This window comes from Bos javanicus, chromosome 1 (genome assembly GCF_032452875.1).
Source record: "Bos javanicus breed banteng chromosome 1, ARS-OSU_banteng_1.0, whole genome shotgun sequence".
In the NCBI taxonomy this organism is placed as follows: Eukaryota; Metazoa; Chordata; class Mammalia; order Artiodactyla; family Bovidae; genus Bos; species Bos javanicus.
Window position 1 is genome coordinate 111,480,459 of NC_083868.1, and position 27,924 is coordinate 111,508,382.

At 40.2% G+C, this 27,924-nt stretch overlaps 1 protein-coding gene across 1 annotated transcript in view; it reads right to left on the minus strand.

Moving 5' to 3' along the window:
• The window catches only part of KCNAB1 (potassium voltage-gated channel subfamily A regulatory beta subunit 1), a 444,529-nt gene extending 416,958 nt beyond the window's left edge, over positions 1–27,571 (minus strand). The window contains exon 1 of the mRNA XM_061417766.1: positions 27,139–27,571. Within this exon, the coding sequence (XP_061273750.1) occupies positions 27,139–27,380 (242 nt within the window). The 5' untranslated portion in view covers positions 27,381–27,571. The remainder of the gene's footprint in view (positions 1–27,138) is intronic.
• Positions 27,572–27,924: the final 353 nt, after the last annotated feature.

The following is a 27,924-nucleotide window of genomic DNA, read 5'->3' on the forward strand; positions in this document are numbered from 1 at the left end:
CGCTTCAGTCGTGTCCGACTCTGTGCGAACCCAGAGACGGCAGCCCACCAGGCTCCCCCGTCCCTGGGATTCTCCAGGCAAGAACACTGGAGTGGGTTGCCATTTCCTTCTCCAATGCATGAAAGTGAAAAATCGAAGTGAAGTCATTCAGTCGTGTCCGACTCCTAGCGACCCCATGGACTGTAGCCCACCAGGCTCCTCCATCCATGGGATTTTCCAGGCAAGAGTACTGGAGTGGGGTGCCATTGCCTTCTCCGCCATACCCTTCTAGAGCACTGTATTTCCTGCTGTCCTAGCCATCAACTCCCCTGAGTACCTGGTGCTGCCAGACCCCCTGCGACCCAAGCAGCTGCACCACCTCCACACCTGGCCCTCACAGGGGCAAACCCAAGTCCTCCAGGGCAGCCTCAGGAGCAAACCCCAGTGGACGACCCACATGCAGAGGTGAAAATAAAACCACAACTGAAATCCGGGGGCAGTATGGCTAAGGAAGAAGAACCAAACCTTCCCACCAGCTGTACAAGTTGCAGATTAAATCCACATGATCAACTAGGCAGACTCTGTGTCTGTGGAGTACATTGATAGCTCCCACAAAAGAAAATGCACTAGTTCTGATAGCTGTGGGCATTGGAGGCAAGAACACGGAGGAGTAGGACCAGATTAGAATCTGAGCTGCCCCCACTGCAGGTCCAGAGAGCTGCAGTGTTGGAGGGCATCCTAGGGAGGTGAGGTGGACTGTGACTCCCAGCAAGAGAAAGGACTCTGACAGCAGTGACTCAAGAAAAACATTCATTATTCTTATGTTTTGATTTGTTCTGTAGATCCTTTTGGATTTTTTCCTTTTTCTCCCCTCTTCTTCCCCACCCCTGCCCCGATGTTGTAGTTGTCAATTTTATTGGCACTATGAAACCTAATTAAGCTTTTGAGTATTTCTTTTTCTTTTTTTTCTCAGTCACATTTTTTATTGTTGTTACAAACCTCTCCCTTTACATTGGGCTTTTGCAGTTTTGGGGAGTTTCCCTTTTTTTTTTCTTTTGCCTTTTTCTAATTTTAATTTTTAAAATTTTAAACCTATTATTATTTTTTCTACATTTATTCCTTTGTTTGCTTTTCCTACTGCTCTTTCCCCCTTGCTTTAATGTATATAAATCTTCTTTATCTACCTCTATTTAACTTAGTATATCTATTCATTCTTTTCTTTCTTCCCCTTTCAACATATTTGTTAGTTTCATTTTCATTGCTTTATTCCCCAATCAGTACCTTGTTTTAGTTTTGCTTTCCAGTTTCTGCTTTAGTTAGTTTTGTTCTGGTAGACATAACTTTTGGTTTCCTTTGTTCACTGGGTCAATCTATTGTACTTTATTTTTGTTGGACTGTTTTGATTTTGCTTATGGGTGTATATGTATAAATGTATATTCAGTCACACTTTATTGTTGTTATAAACCTCTGCCTCTACATTGGGCTTTTGCAGTTCTGTGGAGTTTTCTTTTTTCTTTCTTCTTCCATTTTTTTTCTTTTCTTTTTTTTTTTTTATAAATTTAACCTTTAATTTTTTTAAACCAGTATATTTTTTCTACATTTATTCTTTTGTTTGCCTTTCCTACCATTCTTTTCCCCTTGCAGTTAATCTTTGATGTATATAAATCTTCTTCATTTACCTCTCCTTAACTTTGCATATCTAGTCTTTCTTTACTTTCCTCTCAACATATTTGTTAGTTTTATTTTCATTGCTTTATTCCCCAACTGGCACCTTGCTCTAGTTTTGTTTTCCAGTTTGTGCTTTAGTTAGTTTTGTTCTGGTAGATGTAGTTTTTGGTTTCCTTTGTCTGCCGGGTCAATCTACTGTACTTTATATTTGCTGGACTGTTTTGACTTTGCTCATGGGTGTATATGTATATACGTATATTCATTATTTTAACTATTATTTGCCTGATTTTATAACTCCCATTTGTGTGGGATTCATCTTTGGTTTCTTGATTTGGATATTTGTTTTAATCTCACTTAATGCCATAATGAATCACTTGTGGAATCTTCATTCCTGACCAGAGTTCAAACCCTGAGCCTTTAGAGTGGGAGCACTGACTCCAAGACCCTAGACTACCAGGGAATTAACCCTAGAGAATATCAAATAGTGAGAACTCACACAAAGGAAATCACTTGAATACAAGAACCAGCATCACCCAGCCACCAGTAGCACCCTATGCAGGATGCCTCATCTAAACAACAAACAAAACAAAAATACAAACCCAATCATCAGCAGACAGGAGTACCACTTCACTCAGCCTTGCCCATCAGAGGAAAAACAAACAAACAAACAAACAAAAACACAGCACAAGTCTCACCCTATACACGGCTTACACAAACCACTGGACCAAAGGAGAGAAGAAACCAAAAGGAAGAAAGAATTCAACCTTGAAGCCTGGGAAAAGGAGACCTCAAACACAGTAAGTTTAAAAAAAAATGAAAAGGCAGAGAAATACTACACAAATGAAGGAAAAAACTAGAAACACAGAAGTCCAAATAAATGAAGAGGAAATAGGCAATATACCTGAAAAAGAATTCAGAATAATGATAGTAAAGATGACCAAAAACCTTGAAAACAAAATGGAGAAAATGCAAGAATCAATTAACAAAGACCTAGAAGAATTAAAGAATAAACATACAGAGATAAACAACTAAAGTACTGAAATTAAAAATACTCTAGAAGGAATCAATAGCAGAATATCTGAATCAGAGAATGAATCAGTGAGCTGGAAGTAAAATGGTGGAAATAACTTCTAAAGGGCAGAATAAAGTAAAAAGAAAGAAAAGAACTGAGGATAGTCTCAGAGACTCACACCAATGGATAGATCATCAAAACAGAAAAGTAATAAGGAAACACAAGTCTTAAATGATACATTCCTTTCCCCAACATGGAAAAGGAAATAGTCAATCAAGTCCAAGAGGCACAAAGAGTCCCATACAGGATAAACCCAAGGAGAAACATGCCAAGACACATACTAATCAAACTAACAAAGACTAAACACAAAGAAAGAAGATTAAAAGCAGCCAGGGAGAAGCAAGAAGTAACATACAAGGGAAACCCCACATGCTTAACAGCTGATCTTTCAGCAGAAACTGCAGGACAGAAGGGACTGGCAGGACATATTTAAAGTACTGAAAGGGAAAAATCTACACCAAGATTACTACATCTGGCAAGGATCCCATTCAAAATTGATGGAGAAATAAAAAACTTTTCAGAAAAGCAAAAGTTAAGAGAATTCAGCACCACCAAACCAGGTTTACAACAAACGTTAAAGGGACTTATAGAGTCAAGAAATGTGAAAAGAAAAAAGATCTACAAAATCCATCCCAAACAATTAAGAAAAATGGCAATAGGAACATATATATCAATAATTACTTTAAATGGAAATGGATTAAACGCTCCAACCAAAAGACACAGACTAGCTGAATGGATAGAAAAACAAGACCCATATATATGCTGTCTACAAGAAACCCACTTCAGACCTAAAGCCACATATAGACTGAAAGTGAGAGGATGGAAAAATATATTCCATGCCATTGGGAAGCAAAAGAAAGCTGGAGCAGCAATCCTCATATCAGACAAAATGGACCTTAAAATAAAGAAGATTACAAGAGATAAGGAAGGACACTACATAATGATCAAGGGATCAATCCAAGAGGAAGACATAACAATTGTAAATATCTATGCACCCAGCATAGGAGCACATCAATACATAAGACAAACACTAACATACATAAAAGGAGAAGTTGACAGTAACACAATAATAGTAGGAGACTTTAACACCCCACTCACACCAATGGATAGATCATCAAAACAGAAAAGTAATAAGGAAACACAAGTCTTAAATGATACATTAGATGAGATGGATCTCATTGATATCATCAAGAGATTCCATCCAAATGCAGAAGAATATACCTTCTTCTCAAGTGCACATGGAACATTCTCCAGGGTAGACCATATCATAGGTCACAAATCAAACCTCAGTAAATTTAAGAAAATTGAAATCATATCAAGCATCTTCTCTGACCACAACACTATGAGACTAGATATCAATTACAAGAAAAAAACCATAAGAAACACAAACACATGGAGATTAAACAACACGTTTCTAAATAACCAACAGGTTACTGAAGAAATCAAAAGGGAAATAAAAAAATTTCTAGAAACAAATGACAATGAAAACATGACAATTCAAAATCTATGGGATGCAGCAAAAGCAGTTCTAAGAGGGAAGTTTGTAGCAATACAATCCTACCACAATAAACAAGAAAAAAATTGAATAGACAATCTGACTTCACACCTAAAGCAACTAGAAAAAAGAACAAAATAAAAAAATTAGTAGAAGGAAAGAAATCATAAAGATCTGAGCAGAAATAAATGAAAAAAAAAATGAAAGAAACAATAGTAAAGATGAATAAAACTAAAAGCTAGTTCTTCGAGAAGATAAGCAAAATTGACAAACCTTTAGCCAGACTCATCAAGGAAAAAAGAGAGAAGAATCAAATCAACAAAACTACAAATGAAAAAGGAGAGGTTACAACAGGCAATGCAGAAATACAAAGGATTATCAGAGACTATTATGAACAACTACATGGCAATAAAATGGATAACCTGCAAGAAATGGACAGATTCTTTAAAAAGTTCAATCTTCCAAGACTGAACCAGCAAAAAAATAGAAATTATAAACAGCCCAAATACAAGCACTTAAATTGAAGCTGTAGTCAAAAATCTCCCAGAAAACAAAAGCCAAGGACCAGATGGCTTCACAGGAGAATTCTATCAAACACTAGAAAAGAGCTAATGCCTATCCTTCTAAAACTCTTTCAAAAAATTGCAGAGGAAGAAACACTTCCAAATTCATTCTACGAGGCCACCATCACCCTGATACCAAAACCAGACAAAGACAACACAAGAAAAGAAAACTACAGGCCGATATCACTGATGAACATAGATACAAAAATCCTCAACAAAATTTTAGCGAACAGAATTCAGCAACACATCTAAAAGCTCATACACCATGACCAAGTTGGGTTTATTCCAGGAATGCAAGGATTCTTCAATATACACAAATCAATCAATGTGACACACCATATTAACAAATTGAAAGATAAAAACCATATGCTCCTCTCAATGGATTCAGGAAAAGCCTTTGACAAAATTCAGCACCTATTTATGATTAAAACTCTTCAAAAAATGGACATAGAAGGAACCTACCTCAACACGTTAAAGGACATATATGATAAACCTACAGCAAACATTATTCTCAATGGTGAAAAACTGAAAGCATTCCCCCTAAGATTAGGACCAAGACAAGGGTATCCACTTTCACCCCTATTATTCAACATAGTTTTGGAGGTCCTAGCTACAGCAATCAGAGAAGAAAAAGAAATAAAAGGAATCCATATCAGAAAAGAAGTAAAACTCTCATTCTCTGCAGATGACATGATATCGTATGTAGAAAACCCTAAAGATAGTATCAGAAGATTACTGGAGCTAATAAGAGAATTTAGCAAAGTTGCAAGATACAAAATCAATACACAGAAATCACTTGCATTTCTATATACTAACATGAAAAATCAGAAAGAGAAATTAAGAAATCAATCCCATGCACCACTGCAACAAAAAGAATTAAATATCTAGGAATAAACTTACTTCCCTGGTGGCTCAGATGGTAAAGTGTCTGTCTACAATGCGAGAGACCGGGGTTTGATCCCTGGGTCAGAAAGATCCTCTGGAGAAGGAAATAGCAATCCACTCCAGTACTATTGCCTGGAAAATCCCATGGACAGAAGAGCTTGGTAGGCTACAGTCCATGGGGTCAAAGAGTTGGACACAACTGAGCGACTTCACTTCACTTCACTTCTTCAAGGAGACAAAAGAACTGTACACAGAAAATTATAAGACACAGACAACAGAAATCAAAGATGACATAAACAGATGGAGAGATATTCCATGTTCCTGGGTAGGAAGAACCAATATTGTGAAAATGAAGATACTATCAAATGCAGTCTACAGATTCAGTGTGATTCAGACTTTCAAATTACCAATGGCACTTTTCGCAGTACTGGAACAAAAAATTTCACAATTCATAAAGTGAAGTCACTCAGTCATGTCCGACTCTTTGCGACTCCATGGACTGTAGCCTACCAGGCTCCTCTGTCCGTGGGATTTTCCAGGCAATAGTCCTGGAGTGGATTGCCATTTCCTTCTCCAGGGGATCTTCCCAACCCAGGGATAAAACCTGGGTCTCCTGCATTGTAGACAGACGCTTTACCATCTGAGCCACCAGGGAAGTCCATGGAAACACAAAAGACCCTGAATAGCCAAAGCAGTCTTGAGAAAGAAGAATGGAGCTGGAGGAATCAACATTCCTGAATTCAGATTATAGTACAAAGCTACAGTCATCAAGGCAGTATGCCACAAAAACAGAAATACAGACCAATGGAACAAGATAGAAAGCCCAGAAATAAACCCATGCACCTATGGGTACCTTATTTTTGATAAAGAAGGCAAGACAGCCTCTTCAATAAATGGTTCTGGGAAAACTTGACAGCCACATGTAAAGGAATGAAATTAGAACACTTCCTAACACCATACACAAAGATAAACTCAAGATTAAAGACCTAAATGTGAGACTAGAAACTATAAAACTCTTAGAGGAAAACATAGGCAGAATACTCGATGACATAAATCAAAGCAAGATCACCTCCTAGAGGATAAAAGTAAACAAGTGGGACCTGATTAAACTTAAAAGCTTTTGCACAGCAAAGGAAACTATAAGCAAGGTGAAAAGACAACCCTCAGAATGGGAGAAAATAATAGCAAATGAAACAAATGACAAAGGATTAATTTCCAAAATATACAAGCAGTTCATACAACTCAATGCCAGAAAAACAATCCAATCAAAACGTGGGGAAAAGACCTAAACAGACATTTCTCCAAAGAAGACATACAGATGGCTAACAAACACATGAAAAGATGCTAAACATTGCTCATTATTAGAGAAATGCAAATCAAAACCAGAATGAGATATCACCTCACACTGGTCAGAATGGCTATCATCAAAAAGTCTACAAACAATGAATGCTGGAGAGGGTGTGGAGAAAAGGGAATGCTCTTGCCCTGTTGTTAAGAATGTAAATTGATACAACCACTATGGAAGATGGTATGGCGATTCCTTAAAAAACTAGGAATAAAACCACCATATGACCCAGCAATCTGACTCCTAGGCATATACCCTGAGGAAACCAGGGTTGAAAAAGACACATGTATCCCATTGTTAATTGCAGCACTATTTACAATAGCTAGAACATGGAAGCAACCTAGATGTCCACTGACAGATGAATGGATAAAGAAGTCATGGTATATATATACAATGGAATATTACTCAGCCATAAAAAGGAATGCATTTGAGTCAGTTCTGATGAGGTGGATGAACCCAGCACCTATTATACAGAGTGAAGAGAGAAAGTAAAGATAAATATTGTGTTCTAATGCAGATATACAGAATCTAGAAAAATGGTACTGAAGAATTTATTTTGGGGGCAGCAATGGAGAAACAGACATAGAGAACAGACTTTTACGGACATGGGGAGAGGGGAGGAGAAGATGTGATGTATGGCAAGAATAACATGGAAACTTACATTACCATATGTAAAATAGATAGCCAACAGGAATTTGCTGTACAGCTCAGGAAACTCAAACAGGGGCTCTGTATCAACCTAGAGGGGTGAGATGGGGAGGGAGATGGGAGGGAGGTTCAAAAGTGAGGGGATATATGTATACCTATGGCTGATTCATGTTGAGATTTGACAGAAAACAACAAAATTCTACAAAGCAATTATCCTTCTTAAAAAAATTTTTTAATGTAACAAAAAAAATTTAATGCAAGCTTAAGGCCTAGAAATGGAAATCTCTAGATGTTAAAACAAAAGGAGCATCAAAATCAGAAAAGCAAACAACAGGTATGGGTACCATGTCTTTCTACCCTCATTTAGGAAGCAGAAAAGCTCTGTTTCATGAGGCAGACATAGATAACCCCATGAGTATTATCTTTAACAATCCAGCTTTATAAACATAATTATTATTGGAAAATCCTTCTATGTTCTGGTTATAGGTTGGACCAGTTTAAGTTTTCAGCTATGATTTTGTATATTTTTCTCAGTGTTCATAGGTAGAAGGAAATTCAGCAATGCTGTTCAGTGGATAGGCATCAGAGTGGTGAATTAACGTTCTAATTTATCCTAAGTACATACATTGGTCTTTGTTTGTTTTTTTTTTAATTTTATTTTATTTTTAAACTTTACATAATTGTATTAGTTTTGCCAAATATCAAAATGAATCTGCCACAGGTATACATGTGTTCCCCATCCTGAACCCTCCTCCCTCCTCCCTCCCCATACCATCCCTCTGGGTCGTCCCAGTGCACTAGCCCTAAGCATCCAGTATCGTGCATCGAACCTGTACTGGTAACTCGTTTCATACATGATATTTTACATGTTTCAATGCCATTCTCCCAAATCTTCCCACCCTTTCCCTCTCCCACAGAGTCCATAAGACTGTTCTATACATCAGTGTCTCTTTTGCTGTCTCGTACACAGGGTTATTGTTACCATCTTTCTAAATTCCATATATATGCGTTAGTATACTGTATTGGTGTTTTTCTTTCTGGCTTACTTCACTCTGTATAATAGTCTCTGGGTATAAAACAAAATAAACACCTCTCTCTGCTCTTGCGAAGGTTAACAGCGGCCTCGTACTTGTACTCAGTCATATTTGACTCTTTGCAACCCTTTGGAATTTTGCCAGGTTCCTCTGTCCATAGGACTTTTCAGGCAAGAATACTGGAGTGAGTTGCCACTCCCTCCTCCAGGGATCTTCCCAAACCAGGGATCGAAACCACATCTCCTGCATTGCGGGTGGATTCTTTACCACTGAGTCTTTAGGGAACCCCTAACAGTGGCCTCCATGTTTCTAAATCCGATGGTCTCTTCTTCGTTCTCATCTCACCTGACCTCTCACCAGTATTTGACACAGTTCATCTCTCTAGCTTCTTTCATTTGGCTCCTGATCCTCTCTCTCATTTTTCTCCTACTTTTCTGAGTGTTTACCCTCAGTGTCTTCTGCTGACTCCTCCTCATCTCTCCCACCTCTAACACTGGGGAGCAGGAGGCACAGTCTGAGTTTTTCTTTTTTTCTGTTAACACTTACTTACTAGTCTCATGGCTTGCCTTTCTCATGATAGACTGATAACTTCATGATGTATATCTTTATATCTTGAACATAAGTTTCCAGGCCAGACCTCTCCTGTGAACCACAGGCTCTTATCTACTTGACATTTTATTTCTTGTAGTCTAATAGGCATTTCAATCTCCTGTGTCCAAAAATCAAGCTCCTACTTTTTCTCCCACCAGATCTTTTCTTGCAGTCTTAACTCATCCCATTTAAGGGTAATTTGGCTATCCCAATAGCTCAGGTCATGTAATTTAAGATCATCTTTTATTACTCCTTTTATAATATCTTACATCCCATTTATTTGCAAATGTTCTTTACTCTTAAAGTCTACCCAAAACCAGATTACTTCTCACAATTTTTACCCTCATTCAAGCTATCATTACATCTTACCTAGACCATGATAGTAACTTCTTAACCAGTAGCTTTGTTTCTATCTTTCAGTCTATTTTCCAATTCAGCTATTGGAAGGATACTGTCATTCATTTCACCATGGTTCTGCTTAAACAAAGAAAGTGAAAGTCACTCAGTTGTGTCCAGCTCTTTGCAACCCCATGGACTGTATGGAAAGACCAGAATACTGGAGTGGGTAGCCTTTCCCCTCTCCAGGGGATCTTCCCAACCCAGGGATCAAACCCAGGTCTCCTGAATTGCAGGCAGATTCTTTACCAGCTGAGCCACAAGGGAAGCCCTAAAAACAAAGAAACTCTAGACAATTCCCTGGTGATCCAGTGGATAAGTATCCACCTGCCAATGCAGTAGATACGGGTTCAATCCCTGGTCCAGGAAGGTTCCACATGCCATGGAGCAACGAAGCCCACGTGCCACGACTATTGAGTCCAAACTCTAGAGTCCTTGAGCAGCAACTACCGAGCCTACATGCCGCAACTACTGAAGCCCAAGAGCCTCGAGCCTGTGTTTCACAACAAGAGAAGTGATCACAATGAGAAACCTGCACACCACATGAAGAGTAGGCCAGCTGCAACTAGAAAAAGCCTGCACAAGGCAACAAAGACCCAGCACAGCCAAAGATAAAATAAATGAATAGAAAGAAACCCTGTGTTAAAACAAACCAAATCATATCACCCTCCTGATCAATACCCTCCAAAGTCTTCCTTCTCACTCAGACTAGAAGTCAACATCTTGTAAATGGCCTACAAGGACCTGCGTGATTTGACTTCTGTGCTGTAAACTATTAACCTTGACCAAAAAAAGGTTTGCCCCTTTGCCCTCCGCTCCTGAGTGGTAATCTCTAAGCCTTTGTAATGCTCTACCCACCAGGAGTGTGTTTATCTACCCAGAGGACTTGAGCCATGCCTGATGGTCTAAACTAAATGTGTTTTATAGCAACTCTGTGTGTCTGAAAACCCAGTGGATTATCTGCCTGTGAAAAATGAGGGTTTATACCTTATACTCCTGCTTAATCATTCATTTATTCAGCAATATTTACCCTAGATACACTAGAAGAGTTCTACACTAGATAGCAGGTGGCTCAGTGGTAAAGAGTCTGCCTGCCAATGCAGGAGACATGGGTTTGATTCCTGGGTCAGGAAGATTCCCTGGAGAAGGGAATGGCTATGCACTCCAGTATCCTTACCTGGGAGATCTCATGGACAGAGGAGCCTGGCGGGCTATAGTCCATGGGGTCGCAATAAGTTGAGTTGGACACAACTTAGTAACTAAATAATAACAACAACACTAGACCCCAGATTCTGGGGATCCTGCAGTCAACTCTACATACGGCATACCTGTCCTCCTGGAGTTCACACTCAAGTGTGAGAGAAAATCAATACAGAAACAAACAAGTAAGAGTGGTAAGAGGGAAAAAAATGAAGAAAAAGAAAACTATATACAGTTTTATTTCAAACAAAAACTGAGATCATTCCGTTTAAACCCAAGGTAACTAGATGAACAGACACTTCCACAAGAACATCCAGAGAGTAGAAGGAATTCTGTGTTTCCAGTTCAGGACCATTTCATTTGATGCTCAAAAGACAAGCTGATCTTTTTTGATAACTGGTCTATATATGTTGTAATTTCAAATCAGTGGGGAAAATTTAGGCTATCAAAAATGACTTTGGGGATTTAAAAAATGTAAATTTAAGTTGCTATCTCATACGCTCAGTCAGTAAAGAATCTTCCTGCAGTACTGGATACCCAGGTTCGATCCCTGGGTTGGGAAGATTTCCCTGGAGAAGGAAATGGCAACCTACTCCAGTATTCTTGCCTGGAAAATCCTATGGACAGAGGAGCCTGCCAGACTACAGTTCATGGGGTCTCAAGAGTTAGACATGAATTAGCAACTAAACAACCACCACCACCACAAGAAATTTCACTTGGGTTAGAGACTTACACAAGAAAAATGAAATCATAAATATGCTAGAATGCATTGTGTGAAAACATATGATCTCATTTGGGGAAGACCTTTTAAAATAAGACCTTCAGTTCAGTTCAGTTTGGTTGCTCAGTTGTGTCCTACACTTTGCGACCCCATGGACTGCAGCACACCAGGCTTCCCCGATGCTGCAGAATATTGAAGGCAGGAGAAGAAGGGGATGACAGAGGATGAGATGGTTGGATGGCATCACCAATGCAATGGACATGAGTTTGAGTAGGCTCCAGGAGTTGGTGATGGACAGGGAAGCCTGGTGTGCTGCAGTCCATGGGGTTGCAAAGCGTAGGACACTACTGAGCAACCAAACTGAACTGAACTGAACTGAATCTCTTAAAAGGTCTTCCCCAAATGAGATCATATGTTTTCACACAATGCATTCTAGCATATTTATGATTTCATTTTTCATATGTAAGTCTCAGGGATCGAACCTGGGTATCCTGTACTGCAGGCAGATTCTTTACTGACTGAGCGTATGAGATAGCAACTTAAATTTACATTTTTTAAATCCCCAAAGTCATTTTTGATAGCCTAAATTTTCCCCACTGATTTGAAATATATATATTACAACATATATAGACCAGTTATCAAAAAAGATCAGCTTGTCTTTTGGGCATCCCAGGTAAGGATACTGGAGTGCATAGCCATTCCCTTCTCCAGGGAATCTTCCTGACCCAGGAATCAAACCCATGTCTCCTGCATTGGCAGGCAGACTCTTTACCACTGAGCCACCTGCTATCTAGTGTAGAACTCATCTAGTGTATCTAGGGTAAATATTGCTGAATAAATGAATGATTAAGCAGGAGTATAAGGTATAAACCCTCATTTTTCACAGGCAGATAATCTACTGGGTTTTCAGACACACAGAGTTGCTATAAAACACATTTAGTTTAGACCATCAGGCATGGCTCAAGTCCTCTGGGTAGATAAACACACTCCTGGTGGGTAGAGCATTACAAAGGCTTAGAGATTACCACTCAGGAGCTGAGGGCAAAGGGGTAAACCTTTTTTTGGTCAAGGTTAATAGTTTACAGCACAGAAGTCAAATCACGCAGGTCCTTGTAGGCCATTTATAGTATGAAGGCCCAGGAGTCTTCTTCAACACCATAGTTCAAAAGCATCAATCCTTCAGAGCTCAGCTTTCCTTATGGTCCAACTCGCACATTCATACATGACTACTGGAAAAAACTTAGCTTTGGCTAGACAGGTCTTTGTCAGCAAAATAATGTCTCTGCTTTTTAATATGCTGTCTAGGTTGGTCATAACTTTTCTTCCAACATCTTCCAAGGAACACGCACCTTTTAATTTCATGGCTGCAGTCACCATCTGCAGTAATTTTGGAGCCCCCAAAAATAAAGTCTGTCACCATTCCCATTGTTTCCCCATCTATTTGCCATGAAGTGATGGGACTGAATGCTATGATCCTTGTTTTTTGAATGTTGAGTTTTAAACCAGATTTTTCACTCTCCTCTTTCATTTTCCTCAAGATTAAAGCCAAAAATCATAAGCGGGGAAAAAGAGTGGTAAGAGGGAAAATCGGGGTAAAGGAAGAAGATGGCTGATTTGATTAATTTTATTAAGAAGTTACAATGAGGATTAACCTTTTGGGAAATTATTCATAGAGATTCTGGTCTTTTCCAGTGATCATCTCAAGAAGCAATCATGGTTCCTTTTAAGGCATAACCAAGACTTACCTGGTGGTCCAGTGGTTAAGAATCCACCTGCCAATGCAGGGGATATGAGTTTGATCCCTAATCCAGGAAGATTCCACATGCCACAGGGTAGCTAAGCCCGTGAGTTGCAACTACTGCAGTCCTCACATTATAGAGCCTGAGTTTTGCAACAAGAGAAGACACCACAATGAGGAGCCTATGCACTACAGCTAGAGAGTTGCCCCAGCTTGCTGTAACCAGAGAAAGCCTGCATGCAGCAACAAAGTCCCAGTTTGGCCAAAAGTAAACAAACAAATAAATATTTTAAAAAATAAAAGCCATAACCAGCTTCTAAATGCATGTGTTGTCACTATATGCTGAATTATAGAATGCTGTAAAATTTCAAAAGCAGGGTGAATCAGTGACCTCTTACAAACCCTCCAAATGCTAAAGCACGAGCTTAGATACTTAATGAGCTGCACATTCTACACCCACACTCTATAATTGTCAGAGCTTCTATCTCATTCTGCCTTAACAAATTAAAAGGGAAATCATGGAAGGAAAAATAGACTAAAGACAATTGGGTCAAAACTCCCCTAACTAAAAATATTCTACATGACCCCCTGAGAAACTGTTTCCCTGGGGCCTCGCAGCTCCTCCCACCTCTCCCAGTGGGCTTACCAGGACTTGAGGCCAGAATCCACACTCTCCTGCTCAACAGTTAGTTTGGAGGAGACCTCTTCCTTTGTTTGCTGCTTTAGTCTCCTGGGGTGGTTCCCTGACCAAGCTTTATGGGTACCTGATTTGGAGGCTGGAGAGTTCCAGAGAACCACATATTTGGCCTTCCCTGCCCTTGCACTCTGCCTGTCAGTGCTCAAAGGGCCCTCACTCAGGTCCTGGTAATTCTCAATATCCCCCCACAATGCACACCCCCCAGTGGACATGCTAAGCAGATAAACACAGGTGACTAAATTTATGGAGGTCAATTAGGTTAGTATGTCTTCGAAATCCATCTCAGCTTTGAACCTAAATTTCGAGATGAAAATGTGGTGGCCTTGTTGGGGAGCTGTGGAAGTTGCAGTCCTTGATGTAGAATTGGTAGCAGTAGCCAGGAGGCCTTTAAGATAAGCTTAGCAACAGTGTTAGCACCACAGCGCCACCTCCCAATCTGAAACAAACATTGCAATTAGTCACCACCCTCTTTCCCACTAACATCCTCCCTGTGTTAAAAGCTAATTCCGGTTTGAACTATTCCAGATTGAAGGAAACGAATAAACCATGACAACAAAATACAATATGTGGTCCTGAACTAGATCCAGTACTGGTGGAATAAAAAAATGCTATAAAGGGCACTATTGTGTTGGCTGGCAAAATTTGAATACAGACAGTAGATCAGAAAAAACTACATAATACGACTGAAGTTGGTAATTGTACTTGGGGGGTATATGAAAAAATATCCTTACTTTTAGGAGGTACTAAGGGATTAAAGGTCCATGTATGTAACTTACTCTCAAAAGGCTTGCAAAAATAAATTGGAGGTGGAGGGGATGCAGAAAGCAAGCTGTAAGAATATGAGCAAATGGAGCAAAATGTTAACAATATATTAAAATGCCTACAGATATTCTATATATTATTCTTGCAATTTTTCTGTATGTTTGAAATTTTTTTCAAATAAAATGGTATGTTTTTTCATAATCTGATTTTAAGTCTAGATAGCTTGGCTAAAATTAGCTCCTCTACTACCTGAATTTCCACCATTAGAGGTCTGTTTCTTTGGATATGACATGTTTTACAGATACTCCAGGACTCCATCTTCAACTGGGACTGCTTTGCTTTCACATGTTCTTCCCTATCATGATTGTTTGAAACATACTGTCCTGGAATGTATCTTCATCTAAACATTGGCACACATCACAAAATATGTAACTGAAATTTTGAGGAGCATCAGTTGACAACTAGCTAAGGGCATTCAGAGGAATCACTGATAAGAGGCTAAAGTGTTAGGCATGAAGAGGTGTCCCATGATAAGCAAAAATGAGCCCTGGATATAGAGGAGGAAGGGCATCATCATTCAACCACATTCTAATTTGGTGTTGAGCCAGAACTGCAAGGTCATGGTTCTAAGAACATCGTGGGTTCTGAGTCAGACTTCTCCCAGGCAATCCTGACAACACTCTCCTTTAAGTTTCACTACATCTGCTCCATCTTAACTGAGCAACAAGTTGTCTGCACCTGAGATGGGTCAAAAGACAGCAACAGAACATTCTCTGAAGGAAAGCCAATGGGGTGATATGTCTGCCTTTCTTTTTTCCACACCACCTGCAGAGGTCTGTGGGTGGTTCAGAATCCCATTCTTGGAAACTCCCAGATGTAGAAAATTTGCTCTATCAATTACCTAACAGATATTTGCTCTGTCAAATATCTAATGGGGTTAGGTTATGATAACATATCACTGCTACAACATCAGGGCTTCTCAGAATCCCAAGAATACATTGATCATAACTTCTTACTGTTTTCCACTTATAGCAGATTTCCCATTGTGATATCAAAGGAGATGCTTCTAAATTTTCACAATCAAGGGGACTATGCAGATTCAACTTTAAGCTCTGGCCTAGGATGGTTTGGGAAAAGTTTAAAGATTTCTGCTTTTTGTGGTTCAGGGAACTGAATGAAGAGCTTCATTTTTTAATGAAATAGCACATCTTAGTGGCACTTGCAGGCACTGCAGAGAAATTTAGGAAGAGATTTTGTTGTTTGGTTTCTGTTTTTTCCCTTGAGTAAAAACATATTATAGTCATTCCTTGGACAGGAAAACCAGCTCTCAAAATGATTGTTTTTAATATAAAACAGTTATAAATAATTTCTATATGAAATTATTCATATAACCCAGTCTTGTTCTTGAGCCCTGAATTTTCAGTGTTTCATTATGCATAAAGCAACTATCCCTCTGGGAAACCACAAGTGGAAATTTCAAAACAGAATGAAAATAATATTACAAATCCAGGGGGCACTCATCTCTCACCCTTGCTTAAATTTTAAAGCATTTTCTATTTAAACTGACACTTAAAACATACTTGTTTTAGAACTTCTGTTCCATTCAATAGGAAGTAAACATTTGGCCGCATTTTGAAGAGATCCCCTTCACTAAGCCTTCTAAGTCTTTCATCAGCAGGCTCTTTGGGTTTCAGATAATCACATAGGCTCTGAACCTGGACCATCTCAGTGTCAGCATCATTCCTCCAGCAATGTCGATGCCAGGAGAGCTGCAGTCAGAGGACCCAAAGCAAATTAGCACAGGCCCCGAGACTGACCAAAATGAGGCCAGTCTAAAATAAATCATGTAGGCTTTTTTTAACATGGAAAATACAACCCCCTGCTCAGCTAGCATTTTTTTTTCTAAGCTTTTGCTTTTCAAAATCTTGGCCATATATACTTTTCAAGCAGATCTGAGTGTGCCAAGCGTTCCATGAAAAATGTAGGTCAGGGGAGTATGTGGTGAAGGGGTGTTTGGAGGGTTGGGAGAGGCTAGGAGGAAGACAGTGAGTTCAGCTGAGTAACAAAAATAATTTTCAACTTCCACAGTGGAATGGAAATCATGAAAACCAGAAAAGGCAAGAAGTGGGTGTATTTTCATTTCATAGACAAGGAATCAGAGGATCAGAGAAAGGGGTAGGGTGGAGGAGCTGGTCTGCAAATCCTCCAGCCAGGATACTACATTCCCATTGTGACAGAAACCAGGGAAAGAGTTTACAGAGCAAAAACTAGTTCTGTCTTATCTTTAGAATCTTCATTTAGAGATCAGTGAAAGCTATCAGTTAACTAATATTTCCAAACGCTTCACCCAACATTTTTGAGACAAGTTAGTAGATGAGTGAGGTTTCACTCTAGTTTTCTTGCCTCTTCTTCAGGCCTTCTCCCTTGCATCCCTTCACAGTTCCTGTAGCACTGTGCTGTGCCCTGACAACCAAGCTTGCCCCCAGTTCCAGTCTAGAACCTTCCTTCCTATCTTCTTTGCTTTCAGGTCAGCCTAGCCAGTGTCCTGTTTCCTTCTTGATCTGCTGCCTATTAGCTTATATTACACACCTCCCTTTTAACAGGAGAAACAGAGCCTCTAGTTGAAGAAATTCTCAGGCAATGTGGCAGGTGAATGGGAGAGGTACTGGAAGGTACCAATGGGAGTTCTAGCCCTATTAATTCCATTCTGTCTCAAATTATTTCTATTCTAGACACAAGGCTAGGCACTGGAAATATACTGACTGATGAAAAATTATTTTTATCTTTATATTACACCATTTGGAGAGTAATTTATTCCAATATTTCATGAGGCTGTTTTCATTAAATAGGAGACAACGTGTGAAGTAAAACAACAACAACAACGCTTTCTCAATAGATCGTAACAATATGTTCCAATAGGAGAAGAAAAAAAAAAATGCATATAAGCAAATGAGGAAAACAGAGTAATGTGCTCAGAACTGTGTAAGATTTAATTACAGGTGGTTATTTTATGCTCCTCTCTCTTTTCTAAATACATCACCATACACATTTTCTTTCAGCCTCTGAAAGATGACTAAACGATGGATTCCTAGAAGTGTTTAAGAAGGAGGTGAAGCAAGGGAATTCTGTTTGTTAGGCTCCCACTTGGGCAGACAGTGAGCTAAGGACTGTCATGAATGTGAGTTCATTTAATTCTTACAACAGTGTCATGAGGTAAGTTGAATTAGGCTCATTTTACAGATAAGGAAACTGAGACCCATCAAGGTTAAGTAACATTTTATCTAAGATATAGGAGAAAATATGGGGCTAGAGCACTATTAAAGGGGAAAGGGGTGTTCCTACTTGTCTTTGGGGTCTTTCTGTTTCCTAACTTATGAATGCATATACCCCAAGAAGCAATACACCCAAGTACAAAGCATGGAAGATTACAAAATAGTATAAGTTCTAGTCGTTCCCCTCAAGATGACAACAGCATACTTTTGAGACACACGCCACACACACACAATCCAGACTATATGAATCAAAGACAAGTCATGTGTCAGAGACAAGGGAGAGTCTGTGGGTTGGATTTACATTGGCAAAGGGGACATGTATGAACATTCTAGGTGGGAAAAGTTATGATGAGTAAGATGAAAGTAATGATGAGTAAGACTCAATGTTTCATCACTTACAGTGAGTAAGATGAAATTAACAATGAGTGCAACTCAACATTTCAGGACAGGGATAGAGGGTCGGTGTGCAAAGAAGTAGGACTGAAGCAGATTACAGAGCAGAGCAAGAAAAGTAGGGCTTGGAAAGCTGGACTTTCCAAGTGGGAAAGTGAATGTGACTGAACTGCAGCATCCCCGGGAGGCAGGGTGTACGGTGTGTGCAATGTATGTGGTGTGTGTGTAGGGGGTGGGGGGTAAGAAATGTGTGGGGAATATGGGGAAGGGATGAGGTGTGTGGATGTGTGTAGGGGTGTGGGATGTGTGTGTACAATGTGTGTGGAATATGCGGTGTATGTATGATATGTTGGTGTGTATATTTGTGTATGTGATGTGTGTGGTGTGTGTGTGGTATGTATATGGTGTGTGGGGGATTGTGTTGGGTACATGTGGGATATGTGGGGGTTTTGAAATATGTGTGTCAGGGTGGTATAGGGAAGGGTTTGGGGTGTGTAGTGTGTGGGAGGTGTTGGGGGGTATGGGGGTGTGTGTATATGGTGTGTGTATGTGGGCTGTGTGAGGTGTGTATGTATAGTGTGTGGAATATAGGGGGTGTATGTGTGTGATATGGGGGCATATGTATGGTGGGAGTGTGTTTGTGTGTGTGTAGGAGACTGTGGGGGTATGTGTGGGGTGTGCATGGCATGTGGAATATGAGGGTATATGGGTGTGTATGTGGAGGCTATGAGTGGGGTATGTGCGCATGGTGTGGGCGGTGTGTGTGGGGTGTGTGTTGGCTTGGGGTGGGATGAGGGTTGGAGGGGTGGCAATAAATATGGATTGTGGAAAAATCACTGGACTGGGACCAAAGGGCAAAGGTTCTAGTTCCGGCTTTGTTGTTGACTGGAAATGCAACACCTTTGAGCCTCAGTTTTCTTCAGCTATAAGACCAGAAATTGGAGCAAATTATCTCCAAAGTCTGTCCCACATTAGCAATTCCAAAACACCCCTGCCCCACCTATCATTTTGCCCTTTCCCACCTTCAACTCAAGGTTGTAGAAATTTTGTCTTTGGTTGGCAAAAAGCATTCTTTTCGAATTTGAGAAAAAATTGTTCCATTCCATGAACCTGTCGTTATAAAACAGAAAAATCTGTTTTATTATTAGTGAGGAACCTTTAGGTATAAAAAACTCCAGGCTAATTGGAATGCTGTTAAACCAAGGCCATTTCTTCTACTGCACCCACTTGCTTTGGCTGAATTATTATTTGATATGATGCCCCTTATAAATATTAGGGGCCCCATGAGAAAGAGCCTGTGGAATTTCAATGCTGTGTTTACTATAAGGATTTTTTTAAAGATGTTATTAATTACACCAAGGAGAAGAACTTTCTCTCTAATCTCCAGAAATGTTCCGTCCCTGAACAGCTGGCTCCTATCCATCTCAAGGACTCCACGATTGCTGTAAAGAGCTCTGTGGCCCTCTTCCCAGGGTGGTACTGCTGGAGAGTACGGAGCCAAATCCAGGTCCAAGTCCATAAGTGAAGTGTAACTGGGACACAGCCATGCCCACCACTCCTGTGCTTATTGTTGATGGCTTCTTCCCTGGGGGCTCAGATGGTTAAGAATCTGCCTGCAATGCGGGAAACCAGAATTCGATCAGGAAGATCCCCTGGAGAAGGGAATGGAAACCCACTCCAGTGTTCTTGACTGTAGCCTGCCAGGCTCCTCTATCCATGGGGTTGCAGAGGGTTGGACACCACTGAGGAACTAACACTTTAACTCTTCACTTCCACCTACAAGGGCAGAGCTCAGTAGGTAGAACAAAGGTAGACATGGCCCATGAGCTTAAAATATTTACTGTCTGGCCTTCTACAGGAAAAGTTTGTTGACCTCTGCGTTAAACCTTCAGTTTACATCTGCTTGAGTCCTTCTTGGCTTATGTATTATAAAATTGCTTGAAACCTGGGTGCTTATAGCATATTTATTCAGTCTAGATTTTGTGTATGTGCTTTGTCCATAAAACTGCTTCTCTATGTACTTTTACCTTGACTCAAAGTGGGTAAAACCACTAGACCTCCATCAGCAGATGAATGGATAAGAAAGCTATGGTACATATACACAATGGAGTATTACTCAGCCATTAAAAAGAATACATTTGAATCAGTTCTAATGAGGTGGATGAAACTGGAGCCTATTATACAGAGTGAAGTAAGCCAGAAAGAAAAACACCAATACAGTATAGCTTTGTTTGTAGTGATGCTTCCTAAGGCCCATTTGACTTCATATATATGGAATTTAGAAAGATGGTAATGACAACCCTGTATGCAAGACAGCAAAAGAGACACAGATGTATAGAACAGTCTTTTGGACTCTGTGGGGGGGAGGATGATTTGGGAGAATGGCATTAAAACATGCATAATATCATATAAGAAACGAATCACCAGTCCAGGTTCAATGCAGGATACAGGAAGCTTGGGGCTGGTGCACTGGGATGACCCAGAGGGATGGTATGGGGAGGGAGGTGGGAGGGATTTCAGGATGGGGAACATGTGTACACCCGTGGTGGATGTATGTTGATGTATGGCAAAACCAATACAATATTGTAAAGTAAAAAATAAATAAATAAAAAATAAAACCACTAGAGCATTCAGGTATGGCCTAAATCAAATCCCTTATGATTATACAGTGGAAGTGAGAAACAGGTTTAAGGGACTAGATCTGATAGACAGAGTGCCTGATGAACTATGGATGGAGGTTCGTGACATTGTATAGGAGACAGGATTCAAGACCATCATCAAGAAAAAGAAATGCAAAAAAGAAAAATGGCTATCTGAGGGGGCCTTACAAATAGCTGTGAAAAGAAGGGAAGTGAAAGGCAAAAGAGAAAAGGAAAGATATACCCATTTGAGTGCAGAGTTCCAAAGAATAGCAAGGAGAGATAAGAAAGCCTTCCTCAACAATCAATGCAAAGAAATAGAGGAAAGACTAGAGATGGGAAAGACTCTAGTGGAAAGAGAGTTTCGTTTCACTAGAAGGAGAAATGGGAAACGACTAGAGATCTCTTCAAGAAAATTAGAGATACCAAGGGGACATTTCATGCAAAGATGGGCTCAATAAAGGACAGAAAGGGTATGGACCTAAGAGAACCAGAAGATATTAAGAAGAGGTGCCAAGAATACACAGAAGAACTGTACAAAAAAGAGCTTCATGACCCAGATAATCACGATGGTGTGATCACTCACCTAGAGCCAGACATCCTAGAATATGAAGTCAAATGGGCCTTAGGAAGCATCACTACAAACAAAGCTAGTGGAGGTGATGGAATTCCAGTTGAGCTATTTTAAATCCTGAAAGATGATGCTGTGAAAGTGCTGCACTCAATATGTCAGCAAAGTTGGAAAACTCAGCAGTGGCTACAGAACTGGAAAAGGTCAGGTTTCATTCCAATCCCAAAGAAAGGCAATGCCAAAGAATGCTCAAACTACCACACAATTGCACTCGTCTCACACACTAGTAAAGTAATGCTCAAAATTCTCTAAGTCAGGCTTCAGCAACATGTGAACTGTGAACCAGCAGATGTTCAAGCTGGTTTTAGAAAAGGCAGAGGAACCAGAGATCAAATTGCCAACATCCGCTGGGATCATGGAAAAAGCAAGAGAGTTCCAGAAAAACATCTATTTCTGCTTTATTGACTATGCCAAAGCCTTTGACTGTGTGGATCACAATAAGCTGTGGAAAATTCTGAAAGAGATGGGAATACCAGACCACCTGACCTGCCTCTGGAGAAACCTATATGCAGGTCAGGAAGCAACAGTTAGAACTGGACATGGAACAACAGACTGGTTCCAAATAGGAAAAGGAGTTTGTCAAGGCTGTATATTGTCACCCTGCTTATTTAACTTATATGCAGAGTACATCATGAGAAATGCTGGGCTGGAAGAAGCACAAGCTGGAATCAAGATTTCTGGGAGAAATATCAATAACCTCAGATATGCAAATGACACCACCCTTATGACAGAAAGTGAAGAGGAACTAAAGAGCCTCTTGATGGAAGTGAAAGAGGAGAGTGAAAAAGTTGGCTTAAAGCTTAACATTCAGAAAACTAAGATCATGGCATCCAGTCCCATCACTTCATGGAAAATAGATGGGGAAACAGTGGCTGACTATTTTTGGGGGGCTCCAAAATCACTGCAGATGGTGATTGCAGTCATGAAATTAAAAGACACTTACTCCTTGGAAGGAAAGTTATGACCATTCTAGACAGCATATTAAAAAGCAGAGACATTACATTGTCAACAAAGGTCCGTCTAGTCAAAGCTGTGGTTTTTCCCGTAGCCATGTTTGGATGTGAGAGTTGGACTATAAAGAAAGCTGAGTGCTGAAGAATTGACGCTTTTGAACTGTGATGTTGGAGAAGACTCTTGAGAGTCCCTTGGACTGCAAGGAGATCCAACCAGTCCATCCTAAAGGAAATCAGTCCTGAATGTTCATTGGAAGGACTGATGCTGAAGCTGAAACTCCAATACTTTGGCTACCTGATATGAAGAACTGACTCATTTGAAAAGATCCTGATGCTGGGAAAGATGGAGGGCAGAAGGACAAGGGGACAACAGAGGATGAGATGGTTGGATGGCTTCACCGACTCAATGGACATGAGTTTGGGTAAACTCTGGGAGTTGGTGATGGACAGGGAGGCCTGGTGTGCTGCAGTTCATGTGGTTGCAAAGAGTCGGACACAACTGAGCAACTAAACTGAACTGAACTGAAGCTCAGGTTCACTGTCTGGCTCAGAGGTCAATGCTTTGTATTAATACTAGAGATGGCCTCTTAGAAATGACTGAAAGACCCTCTTCAGTGACTCTTTTATAGACCTTAATAAAATGAATTCACAAAAACTTCTATTTTTGCTGAAAAATTCTAAGCCAACAGAAGGATCAGCACAGCAACTTGGCACTTTTTACCCCACATTCACACAATTCCTCCCATTTCTTTTCGGTTGATACATGTGTTTGCATATTTACTGATTTTTTTTTTCCTCTCCTGGTCACCCTTAGTTAGAAATATAACCAAGTCTCCATGGAAACACAACATAACGCTCTCTCACAGATGATCGAGGGACCTGAGCAGCTGGTATTGGGCTGAAGGCTGCAATGGCATCTGACCAAATTAGGAAGAGAAAACAGCTTACCCAGCTCTTCCAGACCTTTCAGAATTCTAAGCTCAGCATGGAAACCTACACAGATTGTGAATTACTGCAGATTTTTTAAACTTCTCTTATTTTTAACAACTTTATTGATATATAATTTACATACATACAATTCACCCATTTGAAATGTACAACATAATGACTTCTAGCATATTCATAGAGCTGTTACTGCAGATCTTCTAATTCTCTTTTTTTTCTGAGAATACTCTATCTTATCCATCGTATGTTTCAGCTCTACGGGGCTTTCATCTCCTGACATGAGAATGACTGACAGGAGTCTACAGAATAAGCAGGAAGGGAAGCTACTTTCAGTGAACACCTACTGTGTGTTAAGCACTATGTGTCACAGCTGGCCCCTTGTCACACAGTTTGTAAAGCAGAAGCATTGGGATTTGAACTCTGGTCTGATCAGCTCCAAAGCCTATTATCTTTGCACTACACAGGAAACAATGCCCTTCAAAAAGAAGAAAATAGAAAAGATAGGTGGAATGAGGTATTTTAATATAGCCATGGTCTTGGAGGGAGATAGAAAACAAGGTAAAGAAGAATATAAACATCTCCTCTCCTAACCCCAACTACACCTACAAGAAGTTAAGGTCAAAAGCCAGGTTGGGAAGGAACCAAGAGATTCCGAATTCTCTTCCACTAAAATCTGTCCCTCATGCTTAAAGGAGAATGTTTGAAATAAGAACAGTTAGTGTGCCCTGAAAAAAGGACAAAGTACTATGGAAATTTGGAGAAAGACAGAGGAGGAGGATGATATATATCAGGAAGATGTGGCAGAAAACAGCAAGTTCATAATTCAAAGCCTTGGCTATTTTCTGGGACGAATTATCTACTTAACTGTACTTTTTTCTCCTCATATTCTGATCTAGGAAGAGCAATCTCCTAAGTCCCGTTCCTTCCCTGAGTGTGGGCTAGTGGCACATAGGCTTGCCTAAGAGCCTGCCTCTGTGAGCAGGACCTGCTAGTCCTGCTCTCCAAGGCACCTTGAAGATTCATCTCAGAACTGTACTCTTGAGTCATGCAGAAGACAAGATCTGCAGGCATGCCTGGGGACCTGAGCTGGTGTGACTGCTCCCCTCAAGCAGGTGGGCTCTAAGCCCCCAACTTCAACTAAGACACTTTTGCTCTTATCTATTTGAAGAAGGCATTCCTCTACTCCATAACTGCTTGAAAAAACACTGTCCTGAAACATATGTTCATCTGAACATGGACACACATCACAAAATATGTAACTGGTATTCAAATTGGGACTCTGAGCAAAAGAGGCATACCGCCTGAAGATTTACACAAGAGTTCATGGTTGGAACTTCCCTGGTGGCTCAGACGGTAAAGCGTCTGCCTGCAAGGCGTAAGACCTGGGTTCAATCCCTGGGTCAAGAAGATCCCCTGGAGAAGGAAATGGCAACCCACTCCAATACTCTTGCCTGGAAAATCCCATGGACAGAGGAGCCTGGTAGGCTATAGTCCATGGGGTCGCAAAGAGTCAGACACGACTGAGCAACTTCACTTTCACTTCCATGGTGATACCACCCATCCTGGGACAAAGATGCAAAGACAGATTATTTTTTAAGCAATGAAACAGTCCATCCTTCCCAGATCTATACTCCACTACTGTTACCACTGAGGGTCAAGGAAAGAATGGAGAAGAGACTGAGAGAATGAGGAGAGACAGAGAGAAGGCAGCTCCTTCCAGTATAGATAGATTCAGGGAAGATGGTGAGGAATGACAGCATCTCCTCGATCCCAGGCTGTGGGACCACGGATTCTTTTGGAAAGGCTTTTGGTTCTTAGGCTCTACTTTGAAAGCACGATGGGATGAGTTGTCCTATATTAATATGCCCTATAAAACTCGAAGAGTTCATTCCTCTTCTGCAGGAGCCCTTTATTGCCTAAAGAGTCTGTGTGAAATACTTTGCTCTCCAGAGAGAAGCCATCTCAATGCAAATTGCTTTATTAATCAAATTAGCTGATAACTAGAGCAGTAGTTACTGCATTAAAATAGACCTTTGGATTATAGAAAAATAAAATCACCTAGGGACATCTTGTCTATACAAAAGCAATCTTATTCTGTGAACTAGAAGTTTTGACTTGAACTAAGACAACTTATAAATGGTAAGGGATTTGGTTTGGGGTTTTTTTGGAGCGGGGAGGGGAAGTTGTTTGTTTTCAGTATCCTTGTCCTTCTGAACAGCTTCTGCTCAGCTTCCTGGATGTTTAAAACTCTAGGCATTTGTCAAGCAAGTACTGATGCGGGTATAGCTGGGTTATTTAGCTAAGCACAGACGTACTTATAGAGGTTTGAACAATAATTGCTCTGAAAAAGAGTGATACTTTCTATTTAGAATGGGAGAAAATAATAGCAAATGAAGCAACTGACAAACAACTAATCTCAAAAATATACAAGCAACTCCTGCAGCTCAATTCCAGAAAAATAAACGACCCAATCAAAAAATGGGCCAAAGAACTAAATAGACATTTCTCCAAAGAAGACATACAGATGGCTAACAAACACATGAAAAGATGCTCAACATCACTCATTATTAGAGAAATGCAAATCAAAACCACAATGAGGTACCATTTCACGCCAGTCAGAATGGCTGCGATCCAAAAGTCTACAAGCAATAAATGCTGGAGAGGATGTGGGGAAAAGGAAACCCTCTTACACTGTTGGTGGGAATGTAAACTAGTACAGCCACTATGGAGAACAGTGTGGAGATTCCTTAAAAAACTGGAACTGCCATACGACCCAGCAATCCCACTGCTGGGCATACACACCGAGGAAACCAGAATTGAAAGAGACATGTGTACCCCAATGTTCATCGCAGCACTGTTTATAATAGCCAGGACATGGAAGCAATTTATTTCAGAGCAATTTTAAAAGATTATACATCCAACCACATACTAGGAAAAAATTTCTCCCTTTCGTTAATCTTTCACAGAATAAATGGATGGTACTAGAGGGTTAGAGAACAACCAGTAATTTACGTTGGGCTACACTGATAAAAAGTGCTGTCATTTTAAGAATTTGTTCAGTCTCGTGAGCTACTTTATTAGTTACTAGCATGACCATATGATTCAGGCTTAAAAGAAAATAACAGCCTTGAGGACAAGGCAGCATTAAAAAAAATTCTATTCTTAATTTATAAATTTCCTTAAGAAGAAGAGAGCTCCCATTCATCATTATGACCTGCAAAAACACATACTGTTGCTTCAGTATCGAGGCAAAGACATTTCTAATGGCACAAGGATGGAAACTTCCACATGTGAGCCTGACTATATGTAATCTTTGAAGCAAAGAGATAGTGGACAATTTAAAGCTTGAAAAAATAAGGCAGCCCAAGAAGAAGGCTCACTGCATTCATTTTTCTTTTCCTTTTTCTACATAAATTTTTTTTTTGCTATTTCAACCCTTGTTTCTTTAATAACAACAAACTTTGATTTCAATGCAGTGCCCTGGCTGGATAACATTGCAACCAACAAGTACCTGTAAGTCATGCCCGTCTCTGCCCTGGTGGTTTCCTGAAGTGAAATTCCATGGACACGTAAAAACTTCTCCAGGTATTTCCGTTCCACTGCTCCACTGGGCCTAACAGGCCAACAGACTGCCTGAGGCGGAGGCTTGGTCACTGCTAGGTGCCGTCTGCATTTCAGAGCCGATTCACTGGATTTGGGCAGACCCAGCTTGGGGCTGGGGATGTCTGCACAAGCAGGTTTATATAGATGCATGCTTCATAAACTCAAGGAGGCAAAGCTAATTTCACAGTGCTGCACTCTAAGACTGGCTGTATCTTGCTAGGATTCTCTTGGGTTATCTGGCTTTGATGTGTCCCTAAAAGGGATCAGTTTGTTTTCCTTAGATGTTCCTTATCGTTCATGTATGCGAGCAGGCTCCTGGCAGAACTGTGAGTTAAGTCCCTGCTGAAGCCTGTGCAAAAAGAAGCCTGACCAAAACCAATCACATTTCTCGTCCCTGTAAAGTTTGCAAAGTCGAACTTAAGCAATCGCTTATTGGCCCTGGGAAAAAAAAAATATGGGCACCCTTCCCCATGTCTTTCTATTTAGGTAAAAGGAAATATTTTGGTGGGATAGGGGCCAAATGTTCTGTTCTCATAAGGACCATAAGGCCTTGGGGATGATTCATGAGTATGTAATGAGACCTCTCTAAGTCATAAAACATACCATAGTCAAGTAATTTATTATACTTATTCATTTGGGTGAAAGGCCCATTAACCTTTTTATTTTTCAGATGTTGCAGTCAAATGATAGGTGA